This window comes from Tyto alba, unplaced genomic scaffold (assembly GCF_018691265.1).
Source record: "Tyto alba isolate M040663 unplaced genomic scaffold, T.alba_DEE_v4.0 Super-Scaffold_3, whole genome shotgun sequence".
In the NCBI taxonomy this organism is placed as follows: domain Eukaryota; kingdom Metazoa; phylum Chordata; class Aves; order Strigiformes; family Tytonidae; genus Tyto; species Tyto alba.
In genome coordinates this window covers 19,607,606-19,630,678 of record NW_024881304.1, presented here as the reverse complement: position 1 = coordinate 19,630,678, position 23,073 = coordinate 19,607,606, and the positions used below count along the sequence as shown (strand labels likewise).

General features: G+C 56.9%; 1 protein-coding gene across 1 annotated transcript; it reads left to right on the top strand.

Moving 5' to 3' along the window:
* Positions 1–13,383: 13,383 nt before the first annotated feature.
* Positions 13,384–19,486, top strand: OXTR (oxytocin receptor). Its single transcript, XM_042799638.1, has 2 exons — positions 13,384–14,506; positions 19,217–19,486. Exons 1-2 carry the CDS (start codon positions 13,576–13,578, stop codon positions 19,462–19,464), a joined length of 1,179 nt encoding a protein of 392 aa, XP_042655572.1. The 5' UTR covers positions 13,384–13,575; the 3' UTR covers positions 19,465–19,486.
* Positions 19,487–23,073: the final 3,587 nt, after the last annotated feature.

Below are 23,073 nucleotides of genomic sequence, written 5' to 3'. Positions count from 1 at the left end.
CCAGAGAGCTTTGGGAACCGCTGCTTTGGGTGGAAAATCCGTTCAGGAGGAAATCAGTTTAGTCACGGAGCAATCCTTCAGGGTGGGAGGGCAAAACTTGGAACAAAATAATCACAGACGCGGGAAAAATGTACCCCCGCAATAGACTGTTGGCTCCCACTGCGTGTCCCTCTCCAACATGCAACAGCCGGTGGTTTAGAAAGGGCTTTGGAGGGCTGGGGGTTGTCTGGGTTTGGGGTTGTCTGGGTTTGGGGGTTATCCGTTTTTGGGGTTGTCTGGTTTCGCTTCGCTTTGCAGATGACAGGGAGCTTCTCTCAGGCTCTTTTTGCCGGGCAGGAATGTCGCAGGAAAGGAGGGGAGTTGCCCCAGTCTGTGACATCCCTCGCCGTTAGCTAACCCCATTTCTACATCCCTGTGAGCGACCCCAGGGCCCGGCACCCCGGGAAGGGGCTCCCAGTGCTCCAGCTGACTTGGGGACAATGCAAATGCTGCATTTGCATCTACTTTACGTGCTGAAAAGAGCAATGGGCTTATTCTATATTGCTCTTGGTCCCCAGGAAGGCCAGTGTTTTGGAAGCAAGAATAAGGGATTTGCTCCTCTTTCACCATGTCTCGTTTTTTTCCAGAGCTGCCCACGTGCCTCGGGCTGATGGATGTGCTGCGTTACCATTGTTTTCCTAAAAGGTCTGATTTGGAAAGAGAACTGTGCTGAATTCCTCCCATCCTTGTTTTGATGTTCTATGTCAGCAATAATAGAATAGCAGCTGTGTTTTGTAGATATTTTAGAATCTGAACAAGATGAAAAATGGTTTAGTTTTCTGAAAATTGGTATAGGATTGGGTGATTTGAAAATTTTCCATCTTAACTTTTCTTACAGGGGAAAATTTGTTTCCCCAGTTAATGAAAGATTTTACAGGAAGTATTTGCTTTCTTTAACTGATGCCGACTTCTTTTTTTTCATTGACTTTCCCGCTCTAATGTCTGGTTGAATATTTTGCCTTTTGGACAGTTGGACTACATGATCTTAAAGGCCTTTTCCAAGCTAAATGATTGTGTGACCCTACGATTCACATTTCTTAAGACAAAAAGCCAATGCTTCCTGTGTCAAAAGCGTATTTATTCACTGGAAGCTGCCCGCAGCCTGGCCTCCCCCTCCCTGCCGAGCCCCCCGCGCTGCGCCCGCCGTTATTTCACATCCGAGGTGCAACTTTAATTCTAATTACTCGCTCTGCCCCGAAGCTCAGGAGGTTTCTCATCACGTTTGGTCTAGCTTGAAAACCGGCACCCAATTCCTCGCTTCGCCCTCGCTGGCTCTGGAATGTTTGATTCACTGTTAGGGGGTGAAGCAGGGCGGTGGGTGAGGCTGTGCACGTGGGAGGGATTTGGGGCAAAACCTTCGGTCCCCCCAGCGCTGTAACTGTTGAGGAGCTGCATTTGGGATTTCAGCACACGTGGTCTCTTTGTCCCTGGTTCATCGTGGGTGACTCCTCGCCGGCTGTATGTGCCAGGCAGTTACTTTCACACGCACGCGGCGGCGTGATGAAATTTCAGTGAAGCGTCGTTGTTAGTAAGCAATTTTCCACCAAAAAGGATAGCAGCAAAAATCTTTTTTGACTCTTTGCCGTCTGTGGGGCGCAGGTACATCTCTCTTGGGCAGCGGAGGCAGAGGTTGCCCCGGGGGGGTCGGTGGCTCAGAGTTCACCGGGCCGTGATCCCGGCCGATCCGCCCAGCACGGGCAGCCGCGGGCACGCCAGCATCTCCGGGTGTGCAATTGGGCTGCCCCGGGGCCGGGGGGGGGGCTGGTGCCCCTGGGGAGTGTGGGGTTCTGTGGGTCCTGTGGGACCGGGCGCTGTGGCCCGGCAGGTCGGGGGGACACGCCAGCCCCTCGCGTCGCATCGCCGGGGGAGCTGCAGATTCTCTGGTACCCTTGTGAGCTCCGCGGGCGAGTCGCGTCTGGCTGTGCTTAGAAAGAACATTTTTTTTTTTTTTTTTTTTTTGAGGTTGACATCTGAATCATGTCTCTTTTTATAGCCAGGCGGTTGGGCTGCTGTGATTGCAGCTCCCAGCCCGAGCCCAGCGCCTGCTTGGGTTAACGGCCATCGTCCCGCGGGGCACAAGAGAACATATTTTGCTCGTTTCCCAGAAAAGCGAGGCTCTCTCTGGGGATGCTCTCCGTGGGCTGGCTCTGCTCTCCCCGGGGGATGCTGTGAGCTGCCCCCGCTGCCGGTGGGTGATGGGCTCCGGCACGGCCACGGGTGCCCGGGACAAGGCAGCAAGGGCGAGACAGGGCTCGGCCGTGTCCCCTGTGGATGCTGCATCCCCACCCGTGTGCCCGCTTCCCAAGTCCAGGGGATTCAGGCTGGGGCCCCTCCGCCCCCCCGGGCGAGGGTTTCTGTGGCGTGGGTCTGCGTGGCAAACCCACGCGTGGCTCTGCCCGGGGCCTGGCGCTGCCGGCCGAGCTCCCAGTTCCCGTGTTTCGTGGCGGATGGGCCGTTGCTCATCCCCCTGTCCTCTGCAAAGCCTTTGGCAGGGGACCGCGGCATGCTGTGCTCCTGTTCCCACGTCGTGACACTTAATTAACGAGCTGCCCCATTTCCCTTTACCTTGACAATGGGCAACAAATCACAGCTTGGGTTTCTGGTTCGCTCATTAATCGCTGTGTTTGTTTAGTTTCCATTCACCCCTGTCAATACATTTTTAGCTGCTAGCTCCTTTTATCAGCAATGGGCTGGATTCACCTGAGGACAACCCTGTTGCTGACCCTGATGGAAAGGGTGTGATTTAAAGCCAGCCGAATATGTCTGGATGCCTAAGGAATAATCAGTCTAAAAAAAATTTTACTTCATTTGGACTTAGTTTGCATAAGGGAAAAGTGCTGTACTTGTAACATCAGGGCTTCTTAGAAAAATTGCTGCTGTCTTGTACTCCATTGTGTTGGCTTTTAAAGCAGTGGTCATACAGAGAAAATTTAACTTGAAGCTTTTTTTAAAAAAAAACAAAACCACATAAAACAGAGTGAAAAAAATATGATTACACAGCTTGGTCTGTTGGAAGGACCACTGTGACTGGACCCCGTTGTTCGTACAAGCTGTCGTGGCTCTGTGGGAATCTGCAGATCTGGGGCACTGTGCTCCAGTGCGTAACTCTTGCCCTGTGTCAACACACATTTTAAATTGAAGTGTTTAATCAGCAGAAGTATTAATTTTGCTGTTAGGAGTTTTCCCAGTCGACGCCTTTCTTTATAAAGCAGCTATTTAACTTCTTGTGTTACAGAAATGTCTGGGTGGAAGCAGTGCCTGGTGGGTGGCGTTCCAGTGGGCTGATCTTTCCGTCTGGCCCCATTCGGGGCGGTTGGGGGGGTGCAGGAGCACGTGCAGGTGCCGGGACCACCCCGTGCGTGGAGCCGTGGGGAGCAGGGGCCACGTGGGGTAACCAGGGCGTGGGGCGAGACAACGGAGCATGGGACTGTGCAAACGCGCAGAGCGTGGAGCATGCAATGAGTGGCGGGGAGACCTGTGTCGTCTTGAAAATTTAATGCAATAATCCTGAAAAACGCCTCTAAATCTGTCTTTTCAGACATGCTGTGGTTTTGGGTGGTTTTTCTGTGTTTTTGCATAAGTGGTTTACGCATTTTTTTCATTCAAGGTTTCAGCTGAGAAAAAGTTTCTTAATAAATTATTCTGTCCTGATTAGTTTAGGCATAGCAGAATTACTGAATAGTGTCTGCCTGGAGTAATAAAGGCTGAGCAGAGGTAGCCCACAGAGCCGTGATTATTCCCAGGAGGTTTGAGCCGGGTCTGTTCATGTCCTTCGGGCCCTGCCCGCAGCTTTGCAGGGTTTCCCCGGAGCTGCCGAGCCCCGTCCTGCAGAGCCGATGCTGGGAGCAGGAGAGTGGGGCAGCTGCAGAGCTGCTTCCACCAGCCGCCAAAAAGCATCCTGAGTCCTTCGTCCCTCATCCTCCATCCTGCATCCTTCATCCTCCATCCTGCATCCTCCGTCCTTCATCCTCCGTCCTTCATCCTCCGTCCTGCATCCTCCGTCCTGCATCCTGCATCCTCCGTCCTGCATCCTGCATCCTGCATCCTGCATCCTTCATCCTCCGTCCTGCATCCTTCATCCTCCGTCCTGCATCCTTCATCCTGCATCCTGCATCCTGCATCCTCCGTCCTGCATCCTGCATCCTCCGTCCTGCATCCTTCATCCTCCGTCCTGCATCCTCCGTCCTGCATCCTGCATCCTTCATCCTCCGTCCTGCATCCTTCATCCTCCGTCCTGCATCCTTCATCCTCCATCCTGCATCCTCTGTCCTGCATCCTCCGTCCTGCATCCTCCATCCTGCATCCTTCATCCTCCGTCCTGCATCCTTCATCCTCCGTCCTTCATCCTCCGTCCTGCATCCTTCATCCTCCGTCCTGCATCCTTCATCCTGCATCCTTCATCCTCCGTCCTGCATCCTTCATCCTCCGTCCTGCATCCTTCATCCTCCATCCTGCATCCTCCGTCCTGCATCCTGCATCCTGCATCCTCCGTCCTGCATCCTTCATCCTCCGTCCTGCATCCTTCATCCTCCGTCCTGCATCCTCCGTCCTGCATCCTTCATCCTCCGTCCTCCATCCTGCATCCTCCGTCCAGCATCCTTCATCCTCCGTCCTTCATCCTCTGTCCTGCATCCTTCATCCTCCGTCCTCCATCCTGCATCCTCCGTCCAGCATCCTTCATCCTCCGTCCTTCATCCTCCGTCCTGCATCCTTCATCCTCCATCCTGCATCCTTCATCCTCCATCCTCCGTCCTGCATCCTCCATCCTGCATCCTCCGTCCTGCATCCTCCGTCCTGCATCCTCTGTCCTCAGTCCTTCGTCCTGCATCCTTCATCCATTGTCCTTTGTCCATTGTCCTTCATCCTCCGTCCTGCATCCTTCATCCTCGGTCCTTCGTCCTGCACCCTTCATCTTTCGCCCTTTGTCCTGCATCCTTTGTCCTGCGTTCTTCGTCCTTCATCCTCTCTCCAGTATCCTACATCCATCCAGCATCCTTTGTCCACCAGCCCACATCCAGCAGCCGTATTTGGGGCACCCGAAGCACCGGTGCTGAGCGGGGCTCTGGGTGTGTGGGTGTGGGGGTGTGGGGGTGTGTGTGTGCACGGTGCTGGCCCCTCCGCACTGGTCTCCCGCCCCAGCCTGGCGCTGGGGCCCAGCAGCCCGCAGCCGCCCCGGGCTCCTCTCGGAGGCGGTTTGGTAGCGCTGCCGTAGCGGGGGCAGCCGCGGAGGAGCAGCCAGGGAGCTCTGCTGCTGGTACACACCAGGGGTTCCTTTAGTCCTTCAGAGCTGCCTGCGGGGCCCGGGGGGGGCAGGTCCTGCTCCGCAGGGTGCGGCTGGTGGCCCGGGTGTCCCTGCCAGGGACCCGCGGGGGCCGGGAGTTGTTCATAAATGATCCTTTGATTTAAGGAGGGACCGTTCTGATAGAAGAACAGGTATTTTGGAATTTGAACGCCTTGCCCGGGTGCAGGAATTTAAGCTAAATCATCGCGGTTGCCTGCTGGGCAAGCCTAACACCAGTCATTTTCTGCTCAGAAGAAAGTAAACAATCGTGCTTTTTTTTTCACACTCCAGCGGTGGAGGAGTTGCTGCGAGCGCCCTGAAGGAGAGGACCTGAATTCAAAATGATTCTAACGAATTGGTGAGTTGGCTCAAAATCAACCACCTGAAATTAAATAAAGAGAAGGACAAATTACTCACTTCAGGAAGGAGAAGGTAAACACATTACTGCAAATGGGGAATAATTAGTGAGGCAGAAAAGTTTGTATAAATGCAGCTGGGCTCCATTTCTGGAGCGAAAGCTCGCTGCCCTGGTTAATTATTTGGCCTCACAGATGCATTCCTGGAGCGGGGGCTGTGGGTGCAGGGCGGGTTGCTGGGAGAGGAACGGTGCATGGCTCCCGCAGCGGGGGGATGTATATAAACACACACACACACCTGTATGGACATTGCTACACATTCGCCTGCTTACATACTCACACACATGCACACTATATACTTAATTATCCCGAGGACTGCCAGTCCCTTTCCTATCACTCAGCATGGATTTTGTTGAAGTAGTGATGAGCTGCAAAGCTGATTCACTTTCCTTTACATATGTATTAATTGCATAATTTACATATGAATATGGAGTTAGGCAGATGTATAATTGTGGCGTTGTTCAGGCTCCTCTGTCTTTAACCGTGACAAGGTGAGATGTTATGCTCAAGTAGGAACGTGCCTCATTTTAATGGACAGAAGCATTCGGCTGTAGCTCTTTGTGTGCCCGAACTGGAGCCTGCGTTTCGGGGCCAGTGCTTGCACCTCAAGTGCTTGGCCCTAAACGAATGATCCGTACCTACGTGTATTTAGTTAATATCTGAGGGGCAGGGAGGTGATGCTCAGTCGTACGTCACTTTGTCCCTTGGTTTTGCAGGTGCCATAAAGCCCGTTATTGCTGCACGTGTATTTTTTCTGGTTGTTCACCGGCGCCTGGGCCGGGTGTGAGGCCGTGGGTGACAGCCCTGTCCCCACGCTGCGGCCGCGGGGGGGGCGGGGGCAGGTACCGGGTCTCTCCGTCTTTGTTCTGCTTTTTATTTCTCCTTGTTGTCGAGCGAGCGCTCAGGGCGACTGAAATAAATAGCACGAAGTTACACAGAAGTACAGTAAAAACCAAAGCAGTAAAATTACAATATAATCTCCCAACGGCTTGAAATTGAAGTCTCTGTGCTACAAACCATATATATATATATGTATTTTCACCATCCTGTATTAGGCCACCTTGTCATTCCCAGGGTCTGTGCAGGCTCCATTGATTTTTATGGGCTTTGAGGCCGTAATGGGAAGAAGCGAGAAACGTTTTAGCATGAACAACGTCATTATGGGGCCGCGTAGAAAACCCGCGGCCGGGCAGGTCCAGCTCCTGCGGGGGGAGAGGGCTCGCTGCCCCCTGCGCGCGGGGCGCAGCCCGTGCCACCCCCTCCACCCTCCCTCTCCCCCCCAGGCCCAACGCCCTGCGGCCCCTCGGGGCTGGCAGGGGACCCCGGGGATGAAGGTCTGCCACGGCCTAACGAGGACTTTCGGGGTGCTGGGGTTGGCGTGATCTGCCTTCAATAGCTTCGAGCTCACCGATTGGAAGGGAGCGTTGGTGCCGCATCCCGGCGGGAGCGGGGCCCCGGAGCGGGACGCAGCATCCTTGCGCGTCCCTCGGCACCCGGCTAAACGCCCGTGCAACCGCCGCCGCCCCGGCGGGGCTTTTGCCTTGCAGAGCTGCTGTGTTAATGGCAGTGACTGTGGAGGTGGGCGCTGGTTTCACGCCAGGAAATTCAGGCTCTTTTTCAAGACTTTATCTGCAAAAGTTGAATGAGCGTGGCTTGGGCTTCTGCACTGGTGTGTGCTGAGGGCCACGGGAGCCGAGGGTGACAGTTTTCAGTAAGTAGAGGATTTCTTTGAAGGAAATGGTTTGAATCCCATGAACCTTACAGCGACATGATGTAAAAGGCTCTTGATACTGAGTTCTTTGAGTAAGTCCAGTGTTCCTAGAAAAACAAAAAGCAGCCAAAGGAAGAAATGGTCTTGATATGTGACACGAACTCATGCAAATTCTCTTTTTCTACTGTGAATGCTTTCTAAAGCTCGAGACGGCAGCGTCCAAGTTGTTCTTCCCTTCTTTGTTTGTCTGTGTGCAAGCCGCTTTTCTGGCTCTTTTTCCCTCCCAGTACTGCTTTGATGATGGAGTTTCCAAAACAAACCAACTGTCCGAACAGCTCTGCACAGAGCCCCAACACCACACTGGTTTGCGCGCTGGAGCAGGAATGCTTGAAATGACAATGGGCTCTGGCTTAATTTTTCCATTAGATTATTTACTACAGTCAATCTGAGGACTAATTGTTGGGTTTGTTTTTTGTTTTTTTTTAGCTAACGGAAGAAATACCACGGCCAAGAGCGCGGTTCGGGCAGCCAGGTGATGTACCTGGGGGTATGACGTTACCTACGAGTGTAGCAGTATTTTACCCACATCTTCAAACGATGTGTAGCACTGTGTTATGTTACCACTAATCAGTGACCTCATTAATGCCATGAATTTTGAATAAGTGTTCAGGACCAGATAATTTTGTGCACCACTTCTACTTGCATGTTTTGTCTCCAAAGACTTGTGGACTTCAGTATGGTACATTTTACAATATTTACTCTGGGTGTCTGTTCCTCTCACGATCAGTATACCAGATGGCTACCTACATAAGAATTTTGTATCGTACTTGAGGATTTACTCGTGTACATTTAAGAAACACAAGGAAGCGCTAATAATTTTCTCTCCCCTCTAGTATATTCCCAAGCCTTATCTAAAGCACACAACATTCAGCAGCTTTTTATTGAAGCATTAACATGATTTTTCCAGGGAGGTGTGTGAATGGGACTGCACATCCTTGTATTTTTAGAGAATTTACCAAAGTTGGGCCTCTCGCAGACTGAGTGCAGGGGGTGAGGGCTAGGAAAAAATTCTAGGATAAAGAGAATTTCCCATGCAAAAGCAGCCAGAGAAAATATCCTGGCTTTCTAGCTTGCAATGCCTGGTGTGGGCCACAACCGTACATGAGAGTTCATGAGCGGCTACAACTCCATCTGTAAAACAGTGGCCTGGACTTGAAGTTTTGCCAGACCTCTTGTATCATGGGGACTGTAAAGTTGGGATTCAAGATAGCTATTGGAAAAACAGCTATTTCAGATGCAGCAGTAAACTGAAGTGCAATTAAATTTAGCTTTACGTAGCATTTGTGCTTTTGATTATTCTGAAGCATGTATTTTCAAAACAAGATTGTTTCCAACTCTGTGGCATCACTGAATTTTTAAAGCTGGAGGGAGCTGGGGGTGACTCAGAAAACCCTTTCATTCTCACAAGATTCTTTGCTTTAAAATCACGTGTCTTTGGTTTCTGCTTGTGGGGCAGCCGCAGCTTTGCCTGGGTACGGACCGAGGGGGCTCAGCTCCAGCCGTGGGGCCGCTCCCCCCGGGGCTGGGCCAGCACAGCAGTGACCTTGTTTTCAGCAAGTGCCTCTTTACGCAGCCCCTCGTGGGATTTTACGCCTGGTAATTTATGTGAGAAAGCTGACGCAGGGGTAGAATGATGAAATCTCGCGTTTGTCTCTCACGCCTCTAGGAAGGGAAACCCCCAGCAGCGCTGCCTGCCAGGAACGCACTTTCCAGTCGCGGAACCAAACCCGTCCTCCGCCGCGCAGACACCCAGCCGGCGACAGCCCCACACAATTAACAGTAAAGCATTTTAATTTCACGCACTGACAGCGTTATTGTCTTGACGGGGCGGGAGGTTGCGCTCGCTGGCCAGCTCCACGGGCCGGATCCGGATCGGGGCCCGTCTCCCTCTGTCACGGGCCGTGGCCGCAGGTACCGGCCGTGTGGTGCAGAGCCACCACTCGGTGCCGTTTGTTTGCTCAAATTAACATTTATTGGTGCAGCGGCGTGAGTTCTTACAGCAGCAAACAGTCGCGGGGCGAGTTTATTTTGACTGGACTTGGTGGTTTTGAGGACCAGTTGGAAATTTTCCTTTAACAGAAAATGAGAAAAAGCAAAGAAGCAAGGGAAGGTTGTAAAAAAAAAAAAAAAAAAAAAAATTTTCTGCTTATTGCATCTTTTGCTCCCTGTGCCCCAAGCACCCCCAGCAGCCGTGCTCATCGCCCATGCACCACGCAGGGCTGGTGCTGCCTGCCCCGGGGAGCTCCGGGAAGGTCAGCGAGGGGGAAGGTTTCCTCGGCAGCTCCCGGAGACACCCCGAAGTGAGCCTGGCCAAGGTGCCGTGCCTCCTGCACAGGCTTGGGCTCCGGGGGAGGGCTCCAAACTGGGCAGCTCCCACGCAGGGCGTGAGCGCGGTGGCAGCCCCGGGGAGCTCTGGAGCTCTGCCTGCGGGCGCGACGGCCGGGCTGCGCTGGGAGCTCGAGCTTCGGCTCCTGGAGCTGCTGAAAAGCTTGTTTGTTGGTCTAGTACAGCAGTAATTTCCTCTGAGAGCCTTGCCCTCACCCTGGCACTCGTCAGTTAGCATTGGGACGCTGTCAAAGGCTAATGGCCAAAACCAGAGCCACGCTGCGGGGAAGGGGATGGTGCCCGCACAGGCAGCCCGCGGCAGGGGAGCGGGCTCCCGCTTGGGGCTTGGTTTTGAGGTTTTTTTTTTCAATTTTTATCAAAGTTTTAGCACTGTGTCAGCCACCACGTCTCCTGTGAGCCCGGGTGACAGGCATGCCCGTGTCCCAGAGCTAGTTCAAGCCGTTTAGCTGTTTAGGTCTCTGGGATGAAGTGAGCTGGGCTGGGAACGCCGCGGGAGGGGGATTTTGGGGACCCCGCAGCCTGCGCCCAGAGCCGCTCCATTGCGTGCTGACCTGGGCACAGCCGGTGAGGATTGGGGTGACCTTCATCGCCGCAGGGTCCCGGTGCAAGCGCCTGGTGACACAGCTTTGCAGCTGCCCCGGCGCGGCGTCGGGAGCAGCCCGCGGTGGGGCAGGAACCTGCCACTGAGTTTGTTTTCAACCAAAGAGTTTTCGTTTTATTTCTCCCCTTCGGTGAATCTTTTTGGGCTTACTAAAACAAACATGTTAGCTGCCAAAGCGTGACAGCCAAAAAACAAGGTCACAGATGAGAAAACACATGGAAGAGTCGGATGTTGCATAACTGGCGAGGTCGGTGCCAAACCCCAGTGAATGATTTCTGTCTCCAAGCTGCCCCGGAGGGAAGCGGAGCTCCGGGTGGCTGGGGATGCTGTCGGTGCTGCTTTCCCTGGGCATGACTGCGCGGCTGTGCAGCGGGAGCGCTTTGGCTGTCTTGGCAAGGGCCAAACCAGTTGAAGCTGCACCCAAAGCTCTGGCTGAAGCTTGTCGGGCTGAGGGAAATGCCTGCTGGGCAGGCTGTAGGCCGGGTAGGAGACATGAGAGGAAAGGAACCTTTAGCGAGGAAAGAGCCTCGACTGTAGCCAAGGCCCTTAAAGCAAAACTAATGAGAACCTTCCACGCCTTGGCTTTTTAAACCCAAAGTTCAGTCCTGAAGGCGTATGATCCTCCACCTCGACAGCGCGCGCGCCTCACTGAGCCGCTCCTGCGCTTCTGAATCGGAGCAGACAGAGCGCTGGGAAACGCAGCCCTGGGAACAGTTTGGCACTGGCGAGGGGACAGGCAGGATGAATCCTAGGCGAGCTCTTCCACAGCTTAGCATTTATGATTCACTGTTGAAATCGAATGTATTCTGCAATTACACACCACTCTTCGAGGCGTTCAGCTGCCGCGGGTCGGAGCGGCACAGCTGGCGTAAGGCTCTTCGCCGCCTTCGGAGCAGTTCGGTTCCAGTCTGAGGAAACTGGTGTCCGTGTAGACGTGAGGGCCGTCTCTGCCGAGGGCAAGGAGGAGCGGCGGCTGCTCTGTCCCGCCGGCGCTGCCGTCCCAGCTGGCTCCCGAAGCAGATCTGCCTTCTCACGGTGCCCTGCAAGATGCTAAAGGAGCCGTGCAGAAGCCAAGGGCAAACCTCTCCTTGACTCCACTGGAGCCAGGATTTCACCCGTGGACAGATCCTCCTACGGAACTCTCCCGAAAGAGGCACAACAATGAAAAAAAAAGCATTGCACGTGGTGAGTTGTTGTCCTCAGCGATTCCCACAGCCGTTTTATTGCCTGAAGGAGGAAGAACGTGAACCCTGGAGGGAAGGACTTGCCAAAGTATTTAACATTTCTACATCTTGCATGGAGCTAAAGGTTCCCAAAAATCTTTAAAAATAACTGCAGAGATGTTTATTCAAGGTCTAAGGCTAGGCTAAGTAGAGTTTGAGATGTGGCTTCCAGGGGAAGGCAGCACGGGGGGATGAGCACCAGCATGCCGGCTTTCGCTTGGAGCTGGGGGGCTGTGGCAGCCAGGCCGGGCCGGGTGGGCTCCTGCTGAAGCCACCTTTTTGGGGGGGGGGGGCTGGGAGTGACTCGGTGGCTGCTGCCGGGCTCCGGGAGCGGAGCTGGGGGGCTCGGAGCTGTTCTGAGCGCTTCTGCCTGCACCCGGGTCCTCGCTTCCCTCCCAGGGGCCTGGGAAAACCAGCGAAATGTGCTGCTGGGCTAGTGGCAGGGATGGCAAACGATGCCAAACACAGCCACCTTCTCTTCTTTTATAGAAATACTTTAAAAATACTCTAAAATAATCCCTGCTGGAAAGGAAAACAGTGGTTCTTGGTGACGGTTTTACCTGCCAAGTCAGGGAAGCACGAGGCTCCTAGCTGAACGGGGCTGTGCGCTGGGTTCGGCGGGAGCTTTGCTGGGGGTGCCTGTGGCTGCTGGAATCCAGCGAGATTCCGAGACCCCAGGGCCGAGCGGGCAGCTGGGGGTCCCCTCGGAGAGCCCCCCCTCGGAGAGCCCCCCCTTCAGAGAGCCCCCCGCTTCGCACATCCTCTGGCATCCCGCACAGCGGCTGTTGGACGAGAAGAGCATCTTCCCCTGCTCCCGCACCTCGCCCCGTCCCCCCCCGCGCCCCCCCCCCCCGGGTGTTTCCAGGCCCGGGGGGGTGTCGGGCCGGGGGGCTGCGTTTGCGAAGAGCTGAGCCCGGCGTGGGTGCTCTCCCACCCCTCCTCCGCGTTTCACACGTCCCACGCCGGCGGGGGACGCCGTGACCGTGTGGGGGGGTTCCCCGTCGGGGTTTTGCAGCCCCCTCCCCGCACCCCCGCCAGCCCCCGCCCATCACCGTGGCACCCGCCGCCGGCCTCCGCTCCGCCGCTCCCTCTCGCGGCGGCCGCTCCGAGCGCAGCCGGGCAGGACCCGGCCCCGGGCCCCCTCCGCACCCGGGCGGGCAGGATCCGGCCCCGGCCCGGGGCTGCTCCGGCTGCGGGGCTCGGGAGAGCGGGGGCTGCCCCCGAGGGGCGGCGGGGACCTGCCCGCCACCGGCGTGGGGCTGCTTCGCGACACCCCGTCGCGGGTGGGTGAGCAGGGCGGCAGGGATGCCCCGGGGGGGTTTGGGGTGGGGGGGGAGAGGGGCGGCAGGGATGCCCGGGGGGGTTTGGGGAGGGGGGAGAGAGGGGCGGCAGGGATGCCCCAGGGGGGGTTGGGGTGGGGGGGGAGAGGGTCAGCGGCGATGCCTGGAGAAGCGGGGGGAGCTGGCCGCTCCCCGGAGATGGGCAGGGCACGGGGAGGAGGTGCCGAAGCGGGGTTTGGGTGGGGGGGCCGGCAGGTCTGGGAGGGCCCCGGGGGAGCTGGGAGGGCTGGGACGGGGCGGCCGCCTCTCTCTGCCGGCCCTTTCCCCCCAATCCTCCTCCTGCGCATTTTTTTTTTTTTTTTTTTTTTTCTTTTTCCTCCTGTCTGGGGGCAGGAGCCTGCGGAAACGTCGGGTGCCCGGGGAGGGGACAGGGTGGAGCCGCCGGAGAGCCCTGCAGCCCCGGGGCCGGGGCCAGGGCCGGCCAGGCTGCTCCCCGCAGCGGGCAGCGCCCGAGCGGCAGAGCCCGGGGCCGGGAGCGGGGCCACGGCTGCCGCCCGCGGGCCCACGCGTGCCGGGGATCCGCCGCCCGCCCTCGCTGCTGCCGGGCTCTATGTGGCCATGGAGAAGTTGTACTTCGTGGGGAGCAGCGTGTGGACGATCAACAGCTCCCTGGGGAACGGCAGCCTCCGCCTGGAGAACCAGACCTCCGGGAGGAACAGCACCACGGACCCCCTGAAGAGGAACGAGGACATGGCCAAGGTGGAGGTGACGGTCCTCTGCCTCATCCTCTTCCTCGCCCTGACCGGCAACCTGTGCGTGCTGCTGGCCATCCACACCACCCGGCAGAAGCACTCCCGCATGTACTTCTTCATGAAGCACTTGAGCATCGCTGACCTGGTCGTGGCCATCTTCCAGGTGCTGCCCCAGCTCATCTGGGACATCACCTTCAGGTTTTACGGGCCAGATTTCCTCTGCCGGTTGATCAAGTACTTGCAGGTAGTGGGGATGTTTGCTTCCACATACATGCTCTTGCTGATGTCCCTGGACCGGTGCTTGGCCATCTGTCAGCCGCTGAGGTCTCTGCACAGGAGAGCGGACCGGGTCTCTGTCCTCCTCACCTGGCTGCTGTGCCTGCTGGTCAGCATCCCTCAGATCCACATATTTTCTCTGAGGGATGTGGGGAATGGGGTTTACGACTGTTGGGCAGATTTCATCCAGCCCTGGGGACCTAAAGCCTATGTCACCTGGATAACCCTCATGGTCTACATCATCCCTGTGTTGATGCTGAGCATCTGCTATGGCTTAATCAGCTTCAAAATCTGGCAGAACGTGAAGCTTAAGACAGCTCAAGGGTCCAACATGGGTCTGAGCTCCAGTTCCCACAGCGGGATGGTGTTTGCCAGGGTCAGCAGCACCAGGCTCATCTCCAAAGCCAAGATCCGGACAGTCAAAATGACCTTCATCATAGTGTTAGCGTTCATAGTGTGCTGGACTCCCTTTTTCATTGTGCAGATGTGGTCTGTGTGGGACACGAATGCTCCGCAGGAAGGTACATCCTCTCCCCTCCTGAATCCCCGTGTTTGCAGGGACCCCCGAGCTCAGCGCCCGCAGGGACCCCCGCACAGACTCGCGGGCGACAGCCAGAAGCTCTGCTCTGAGCTGGGGCTCAGGGGGCTGGGAGGGAGGCGGGAGAAAGTCCTGCACGTAATAAAAGCCACCCAACGGGCAGCAGTGGCTGTGCCTGAGCTCCCCGGGTGCCGGCGAGGGCTGGCACAGCCCCCGGCAAATTCAGGGCCGCCGCGACTCGGGGGTCGGGCTGTGTGGGTGATGGCTCGGGAGGTTTTCACCGTCCCTGGGTGCGTGGGCTCAGCCCTCCTGGGGCTGCTCTGGGGTCCCCGGTGCTTCGATTGCCCGCCCTGGGTGCTGGGGGTGCCGAGGACTGTGTGGGAGCTCAGCCCCCACCGGTGCCCGGGGGTTGGGGTGACTGCAGGAAGAGACTGAGCTGTAGTGCCCGACTTCTTTTCTTTTGCTGTATTTTTTTGTCCTTGCTGACTTCTTTTCTTTCTACTCTTTTGCCCTGTTTTCCCCTCTCCTCCCGTTCCCGTCCACCCCAGGACTGTGCTGCAGTTATTTTATCTCTAACTGGAGCACGGTTCCTGCAGAAAGCCACTGATTTATGAGCAAAGGCTTTTCCTAAAGGACGTGGTGTCACTGATTTGCCATTCTTTATACTTGGCACTGGCTGCTCCTGTCATCACTAAGGTTTCAGACAGAGTAAAATATATTACCCTCCTCGGTCTTTCATGCTTGTAAACTGTGCAAGTCTGCTGTTCCCGGGAGGAGGTGGCCAATGGTTCCTCTGCACCCTCAGGGAGAACTGGCCAGGAAAGCTTAAAAGAAAAACCTCTGTACAAGTTTGTGAGGTGGGAGAAATGGCAAAAAAGTGCTTCCAGGGATAACTTTTCCTTGGCCAGACTGACCCAACTCAACAGAAATGCTGAGTCTGGGGATGTCAAGGACCGACGAGGAGCTGCGACCTGCTCCCAGCTCCCCCGGCAGCCCTGCAGCGGCCAGAGCTTCGCAGCGGAGGGCACGGCTCGCTTCCACCCGGCACCCTTTTCCTTTCTTTAACCCTATTCCTGCTATACATTGCTCTGTGGAAAACCTGATGACTACTGCAGCCTGTGCACATCTGTTTTCCCAGAGACTGAAGCTGGTAGCCTGGCTCCAGCTCTCCTAACTCGCCTTTATTGCTTCTCTCTGCTCCTTTTATTTCAGGTGAAGTGAAGCAGAGCTTTTTAAACCTCCCTAGGTGCCCCAGGCAGCCGTCTCTTAGTTCCCCACATGATTTAGGCTGGTTGAAACTTCTAGTTTTTAGGGGATGAAGCAGGGTCTCTCCTTTTCGCCCTATTTCAAACCTGCAATCTCGAGGGCTTCCACCTGACTCATCAGCAAACAAACCTCTGCCGCTCTGCTGATCGCCGCGGCGAGGAGCGGGGGGACGGCCGGGCTGCGCACCGATCGCACCCTGCCTGCTGCGCCGCCAAACTTTCCCTTGCTCACCCTGGGCAATCGGCCCTGCGATGCTTTTTCCTTCCCTGCTTTGCTTTTATGTAGTGGGGAAGGCGCCAGCCGTGCCGAGCTGTAGCAAACTCCCCTTTCCTTCATCGTTCTGGTGCTCAGGGGGCCGTGTCTGCGGTAAAGGGTGGGAGTTCTGCCAGAGCATTTGCTAGAGGCTTTCATGGCACGGGGAGGAAAAACCTGGGCGTGTGAGTGAGGATAGCGAATGCCAGGAGACCCCAGCCCTCCCTCCCAGGCCCACCCTCCTCCTCGCTGGCTGCCCAGAGGCACAAGAGGGACGGCAGGGTCAGACCTCTCTCTGCAGAAGGATTGGGCTTCGCCTGCTGCGTTCCTGCCCTGCGTCCTGGGTTTCTTTCCCTTTGCACCGAGGCGTGGGCTGCCTCGGCCAGGCGTTGTCACAGGGTGCCTGGCAGAGCCGTACCCTTCAGCAGGAAGGGAATTTGGCTGTTTCTCATCTTGCAGGCTCTGCAGTCTGCCTGGGCATAACATCAGAGAAGGAGGAGGAGCAGGCGGGCAGGGTGCAGCTCTGGGGCCCCGACGCGTCTGCGACACTGACGGGCTGCACCCCGGGAGGTGACGAGTGGGTCGCAAAGGCTGTGTGAGGGACGGTCGACCACTTCAGAAAATGTTTAGTTTTCTCCACGTAGGGTGTCATAAAGAGTGTCCCCTGGCAAGGGAAAGCCTGTTTATACCCACCGGAATCCTAATGAACCCTGAGCAGGCACGCTGCAGTTTTCTGCCCGTGCACTGCATCCCGGAGCGTGGCGAGACACGGCTCTCGGGTGTTAGTGGAGGGACAAGCAGCGCTTGGTCTGCTGTGGGTAAAACTCCATGCTTCCACCTTCACAGGGGGCAAAGCCTGCTGCGGTTTGGTGCGTGTCAGGGCTAAGAGGTGAGGCTGTAAAGAAAACAAACAGCAGAAGCCCTTCCTTTCCTAGTTAGTAAAGTGATAATCAGAGAGGTCTCACCCTGCTATTGCTGATTCACTTCAGCTGCTTCCTACCTGGGTCTTCCTCACTTCATAACCCGACTTCGGTGAAATCAGGTGAGTGAAGTGCAGATGCTGTGGCCCTGCCCTGCACGGTGCTGGGTGGAGTGTCAGGATGGGGCTGGGGTCCCACTCCCCCTCTCTCCCAGCTCTGCTACCACCCTGCCCGGCGCCCCGGCTCCGCAGTATGTCAGGGCCAGGCAGCCCCTCTTTTGTCCCTTCCCCGGGGGCAGCTGAAAGTGCCTGAATGTGAGTGCTGGGCACTTGGGAGCACGGCTGCGTGCCTGGGGAGGGGCTGGGGGTGTCAGCCCAACCCCTGCCTTTGCTGGCCATGCAGACCTGCAGCCCCTGCAAGCGCGGGTTGGAGCTATGGGTTATCTCTCAGGCGTCGGCTCAAGCACCCGGGATCCTTTGCAGACCGTTGGTTAAAAGGAGGTTTCTGCTGCACACACCTTGCAGATAATGTATGTTACAGGTGGTGTTTTGAGTCAAAGTTGGCTTAAAACATCTGTGAAGGTAATAGGGAGGCTGTGAAACGGCATAACTGTTGCATTGGTCCCTTAATCTTGGGAGCTGGTGCCCCGAATCGTGGGCGGTGAGTGGCAGCATCTCTCTGTGCGTGGGAATTAGTGACCCTCCTCGTTTCACTTCAGTTCTGTAGCAGCGTTTGCAGCAGAGGTCCCGTCCCCGGGCACAGCCTCCTGCCAGTGTGACATCCCAGCCCCGCTGCGGGCCACCTGCAGAGCCTGGGCAGGGGGAACGTCCCTGTGGGGCAGAGCTGCGCTTTGCAGCACCGCGGGGATCGCTGGGGCCCCCGAGAGGGGACAGATCCCCCCTTCAGACCTGCCCTGCCGTGAGCTCCGTGCAATTCAATTTATCTCCTGCGGAGACAGAAGAGCTGAGTCAGCCACGGCTGGGTTATTTTTTAAGTGGATGAAAATGCTGTGATGTATTTCAGGTCTTGCGCCTAGGACTTGTAAGCCGTTCCCCATGGATTTCTTTTAGCGTATGCTTGAAATTAAAAGCGGTTGGACCACACATCACTAGAGCAGGAATTATGCATGAGCTGGCTGAAGGTGAATTTTGAAATGAGTCTTCATTATTCACGTTTATTTTCTAGTTTAAAAACTGCAAGTAGTTTTTTGCAGAGGCAGGAAGGGACCAGAAACAGCTGAACCGGTGTATGCGTCCTTACTGCTGGCGTGTCCCCTGAGAGCACAGGGAGATGAGAAGATGGGGCTGAAAACGTGGGGAGCAGAATAAAAGCTCTGTCCCACACCTGCAGGTGCTTCATGGGGGTGCTGCCCCGCGGGGGGCTGGGGTGGCCCCCCCTTGTCCCGGCTGCCGTGGCGGGTGCGAGTCCCCCTGTCCTGGTCTCACCAGGAGACACCGGTCCGGCCCCTCGCGTGGGACAGTCAGGTGTTTCGTGCTGGGGGGAATGGAGAGCAGCAGCTGGAGACTTGCTGCCCTGGCACCGCGCCGCCAGCATCGTCCCCCTCCCCGATGTCGCGCTTCCAGCCGGGAGCTGTTGCCAGGCTCCTGGGCTTCCTTACCGGGATGGCAATGGCTGTCATTTCCCCTGGCAGAGCGTCGCACGTGAAAATTTAAATCAGGGGGAAAGAAAAACGCCACTGCTCCCCAGGGCTGGGAGAGCACCGGGCAGAGAGGCCTGGATGGGGCCGGGCTGGTGGGCACTGTCCTGTCACTGGGTTTTGGTGGTGGGGGAGCAGGGCACAGCCCGGGGCCTGGGGGAGCGTGGCTTCCCCACAGCCGGAGTGGATGAAAGCTGATAATCTGCCCCAAATCGGCTGCTGGTGGGGAAAAAATGAGCCACCCGGCTCTTTTTGTTCTTAGTCCTGCTCTTTGCCATGGCAACTTGGAGGGGCCGCGCTCCCTCCTCCCCGCTTCGGGCAGGGTAGGGGCGAACGGTGCAGGTGATGCTGGGGGCAGCTCTGGGGTATTTCTGGGGTAACGCCGAGCGGGGCGGCAGCGCCGCAGCTGAGCGGGGGGAAATGCCGCTCTTCAGGGTTGGGGGGGGGGGGAAATACCACCTAAACCCGAGTTGCTTAAACCCAGACTCGCTTCCCTCCTTTTGATCGCCCGCTCTCCTTCGCCGAGGGACGGGCCGCGGTGTGTGGTTCTGGCCGCCCGTGCCGTGCCCTGACGCTGCCCTGTTTTTCTGCCTTGCAGCCTCCCCCTTCATCATCGCCATGCTCCTGGCCAGCCTCAACAGCTGCTGCAACCCCTGGATCTACATGCTGTACACGGGGCACCTCTTCCACGACCTGATACGGCGCTTCCTCTGCTGCTCCACGCGGTACCTGAAGTCCCGGCCGGCGTGCGACCTGAGCGTCAGCAAGAAGAGCAACTCCTCCTCCTTCGTCCTCAGCTGCAAGAGCACGAGCCAGAGGAGCTTCACGCAGCCGACCACGGCGTGAGGGCATCGCCGGCCGGGACCTTGCGCTGTCTCCAGCGCTTCCCTAGGGAAGGCTGGGATTCGGACAAGCAAGGCGGGCTCTATATAAATAGGTGTATATACATCTGTGCGCGTGTAAGCATGTACAGCGGTCATTATTTAATGAGGTGGGAGGGAGGGGAGGACTTCTGTGGGCCAAGCTTCAGCGCTGCCTGGAACTGGGCACCAGGAACCTGCTTCTGAGCCCCCAAACTGCCCTCGGTGGTTTTTAAGCACCGCTGGGAGGGACAGGTTTTGCCCCGAGTGCTGCCGTGCTCCTGGGGCAGGTGTGCTACGTCCCCGGTGGGTGCAAGGGGCTGGAGCACAGGGCGAGAGGTGCCACCCTGGGCACATGGGCATCGGGCACTGGCCCCATCTCTGCCCGCAGCAGGAATTCCGCAGGATACCAGCACCTGGCTGGCGTGGAGCATGGGCACCGCGCTCTCAATATGCTGGGAAGTGCTGTGGGGCAGAGGGAGCCCCATCCCCTCATCCCCCCTGCATCCCCTCATCCCCATATCCCCGCATCCCTGTATCCCTGCATCCCCACATCCCTGCATATCCCCTCATCCCTGCATCCCCTCATCCCCATATCCTCGCATCCCCGCACCCCTGTATCCCTGTATCCCCACATCCCTGCATCTCCCCTGCATCCCCTCATCCCCGCATCCCCTCATCCCCATATCCCCGCATCCCTGCACCCCTGTATCCCTGCATCCCCGCACCCCTGTATCCCCACATCCCCACATCCCTGCATCCCCCCTGCATCCCCTCATCCCTGCATCCCCGCATCCCTACACCCCTGCATCCTTGCTCGGTACCAGCCCGGCTTCCCCCAGCCTGGACCTGCTGGTGGCACTGCTGGCACAGAGCTGGGCAGTCCTGCTGCCACGGGCTGGGGGGGGGGGGCAGTGGGGACAGGGCTGGGGACCAGCCCCCCCCAGGGGCCAACGCTAACGCCCGGGTGTCCCCCCACGCTGCGTGGTGTGAGGCTGCGCACTCGGGTCAGCCGGAGCCCGGGGAGCCGACACGGCTGCAGGGCTGGGGGGTCTGTGCAATAACGCGTTTGCTGAGCGGGCTCAGAAGCTCCTGCGAAGGCAGGTGGGGGGGTCATGGCGGGGGGGGGGGGGTCACAGCAGGGGGGTCATGGTGGGGTTTGACACAGAAACTCCCGTTGAGTCCCCCAGGGCCAGGCTTTTGCTTTGGGTTTACCGCAGATCGCATTCAGTCTTTTACACCAATACAATTTTCTTGCTCTGTAACGCACAAGGTCATGCTTATGGCACGGAGATTTTTTTTTATTGTTAAGAATTACCTGTAAATAAAGTTTTCTGACTGTGTCTTGATGGAAAGCGGCAGGGGAAGCGCGGCAGGAGCACTGGGCTAGGAAAGTGAAGGCAACCGACGGGGAGCAACGCTTTAAACACGAGGCCCAGGTACGCCCAGCGTAACGATGCTCTCGTTTGCAGAGCCCAGCGCCCACAGCCCGCAGGGTGGCACGCCGGGGGGGGACACGCACGACCCCGGCCGCAGGCAGCAGGGGCTTTACCCAGCAGGTACATTTTCATATCCTGGCATTCCCAATTTTTCTGCAGTCAAGCAAGCTCTCCGCGCATTTGCTGAATACGACCCAGAACATTCAGCCTCAGCGGATTTTACCAGGCTGGATTCAATCCTCAGGAAAGCGCACAGCGTTTTCCTCCCACATTCACTTTTTTTTTCTCCCGGAGAACAATCCTCTCCTGCACAACACAGGCGGAGGTGGAGGCTCCCGTTTTCTCATGAACCCGGGGGCCCGGCGCAGCCTCCGTCTGCCAGGCGGGCAATGCAACGTGGCGATGGATTTTACCGGGAGCGATGTGCTGGGGAAGGTGGAAGCCGCGGGGGGAGGCCGGGCATCGCCTTGCCAGCCCCGGTTCCTATCCCGGGCTGCGGCTGTGGGGCCGGGCAGGAGGGGCCGGGGAGAGCAGCGCCGGGCTTGTCGCAGCGGAAGGGTATTGAACGCGCTGCCAAGAAGCTTTTCATAAGGGTCGAAAGCAAAATAAAGGTGCTGACACGTGAGCAGCTTGTGTGCCACGTGCCAGAGCCCGTAGATTACTGCGGTGGGGAGATCAGGGTTCTGTAGGGCTCAGGCTGTGAACTGCTAGAACAAAAAAAAAAATGTAAAAGAATATAATCTCAGTATTTTTTAAAATTATTTTTATTCCCACAAAAAGCTTTAAAAAATGCTCATGATAAAGTGTTTTTGAGACTTTTTTTTCCCCCTACAAATATCTAAATATTTTTTTTTTTCTGTATCACTCCATCCATCTCGAGGCCCGGTGTTGCTAGAGCATGGGTGCTCTATTGGTATGGAATAATGGAAGTCCACAATCCCAAGCCATTGGAAGAGCACCAATAGAAAATCTGGCTGTTTCTTGTCCTTGGCATGGCACTAGGAGAGACTTTGGCTCCGAGTCTCTGTTGGAAGCCAAGGGAAAAAAAGCACATGAATACAATTGAGAATAACCTCTGAACAACGAGACCTCCTGGGCCCTGATTCAGCAAAGCTCTTAAGGCCAGAGCCAAAAAACTGTTTAAGTGCCTCAGAGTTAAAGCACGGCTTCGTGGAAGATGGACTGAGGGAATTAATTGACGATACAGGGGAGGAACTAGCGCTGAATTGGACTCTTTTCCCCTCGTGCCCGTGCTCTCACGGGAGCCAGAGCGGCTGGGAGCGGGCAGTGTCCTGGGGAGGCTCCTTCCCCCGCTGCCCCGGGGGGCGATGGAGGGGACGGGGGTCTCCACCCCGGGGGGGGTCTGCAGCGAAAGCAGGGGGGGGGCTTTCCCAGCATCAAGCGAGCAAGCACGTAGGAAATATCCTCCCTGCGAAAGACGCCGAAGCTTTGCTCAAAGCCAAGCTTGCCGTTTCTCAAGCGAAGCTGTCAAGAGCCATTAGTTCTCGCGGGTCCCCGTGGTGCTGCACCCCCCCCCCCCCAGGCCCACGGGCGATGCGCAGGGGTCCTGCCCACCCGTGCCAGACTGCCCGTGGAATCCCGACCACAGAGCGTGACGATGCCCTGTCGTTCCGTGCTGAGTGTCAAACTGCCACAAAGGGTTTCGCAGCTGCCGGTGGGCTGAGCACATACTCCCAGGAGGCCGGCACAGCGTTTCCTGCACTAATTGATCCGGATTGCCAAGCTGTGCTGAAATGTGGACACACATGAAAAAAAAAAAAAAAAAAAAAAAAAAAGTTTGTTTTCGCTGTTCTAGCCATAAAACTTCTGTGCGGCACGATTTAAGCTTCCACAACAACGATTATTTGCAGCAAATAATAATTTGTAAGCAAGTATTTGTCTTAGTGTCATGCTAGACGGAAGGGATGGAGAAGCAGGCGGGGTTTGGTCTGGTGCCCACCCTTGCTTCTCGCCCTGCAGCTGCAGGTCGTGGCCCAGGGCTGTGGTCCAGGAGATGTTGCGGGGGCGATGCCGGGGGTCCCGGAGGGCGGGGGGGGGTCTCCCTGGGCTGCTCACCAAGCCTCGCCGGGCTTCTCTTCTCCTGAAGCTGCTGGCTTTGGGCTGGAGGAGGGGGCAGCCCGGCGTGACTCCAGCTG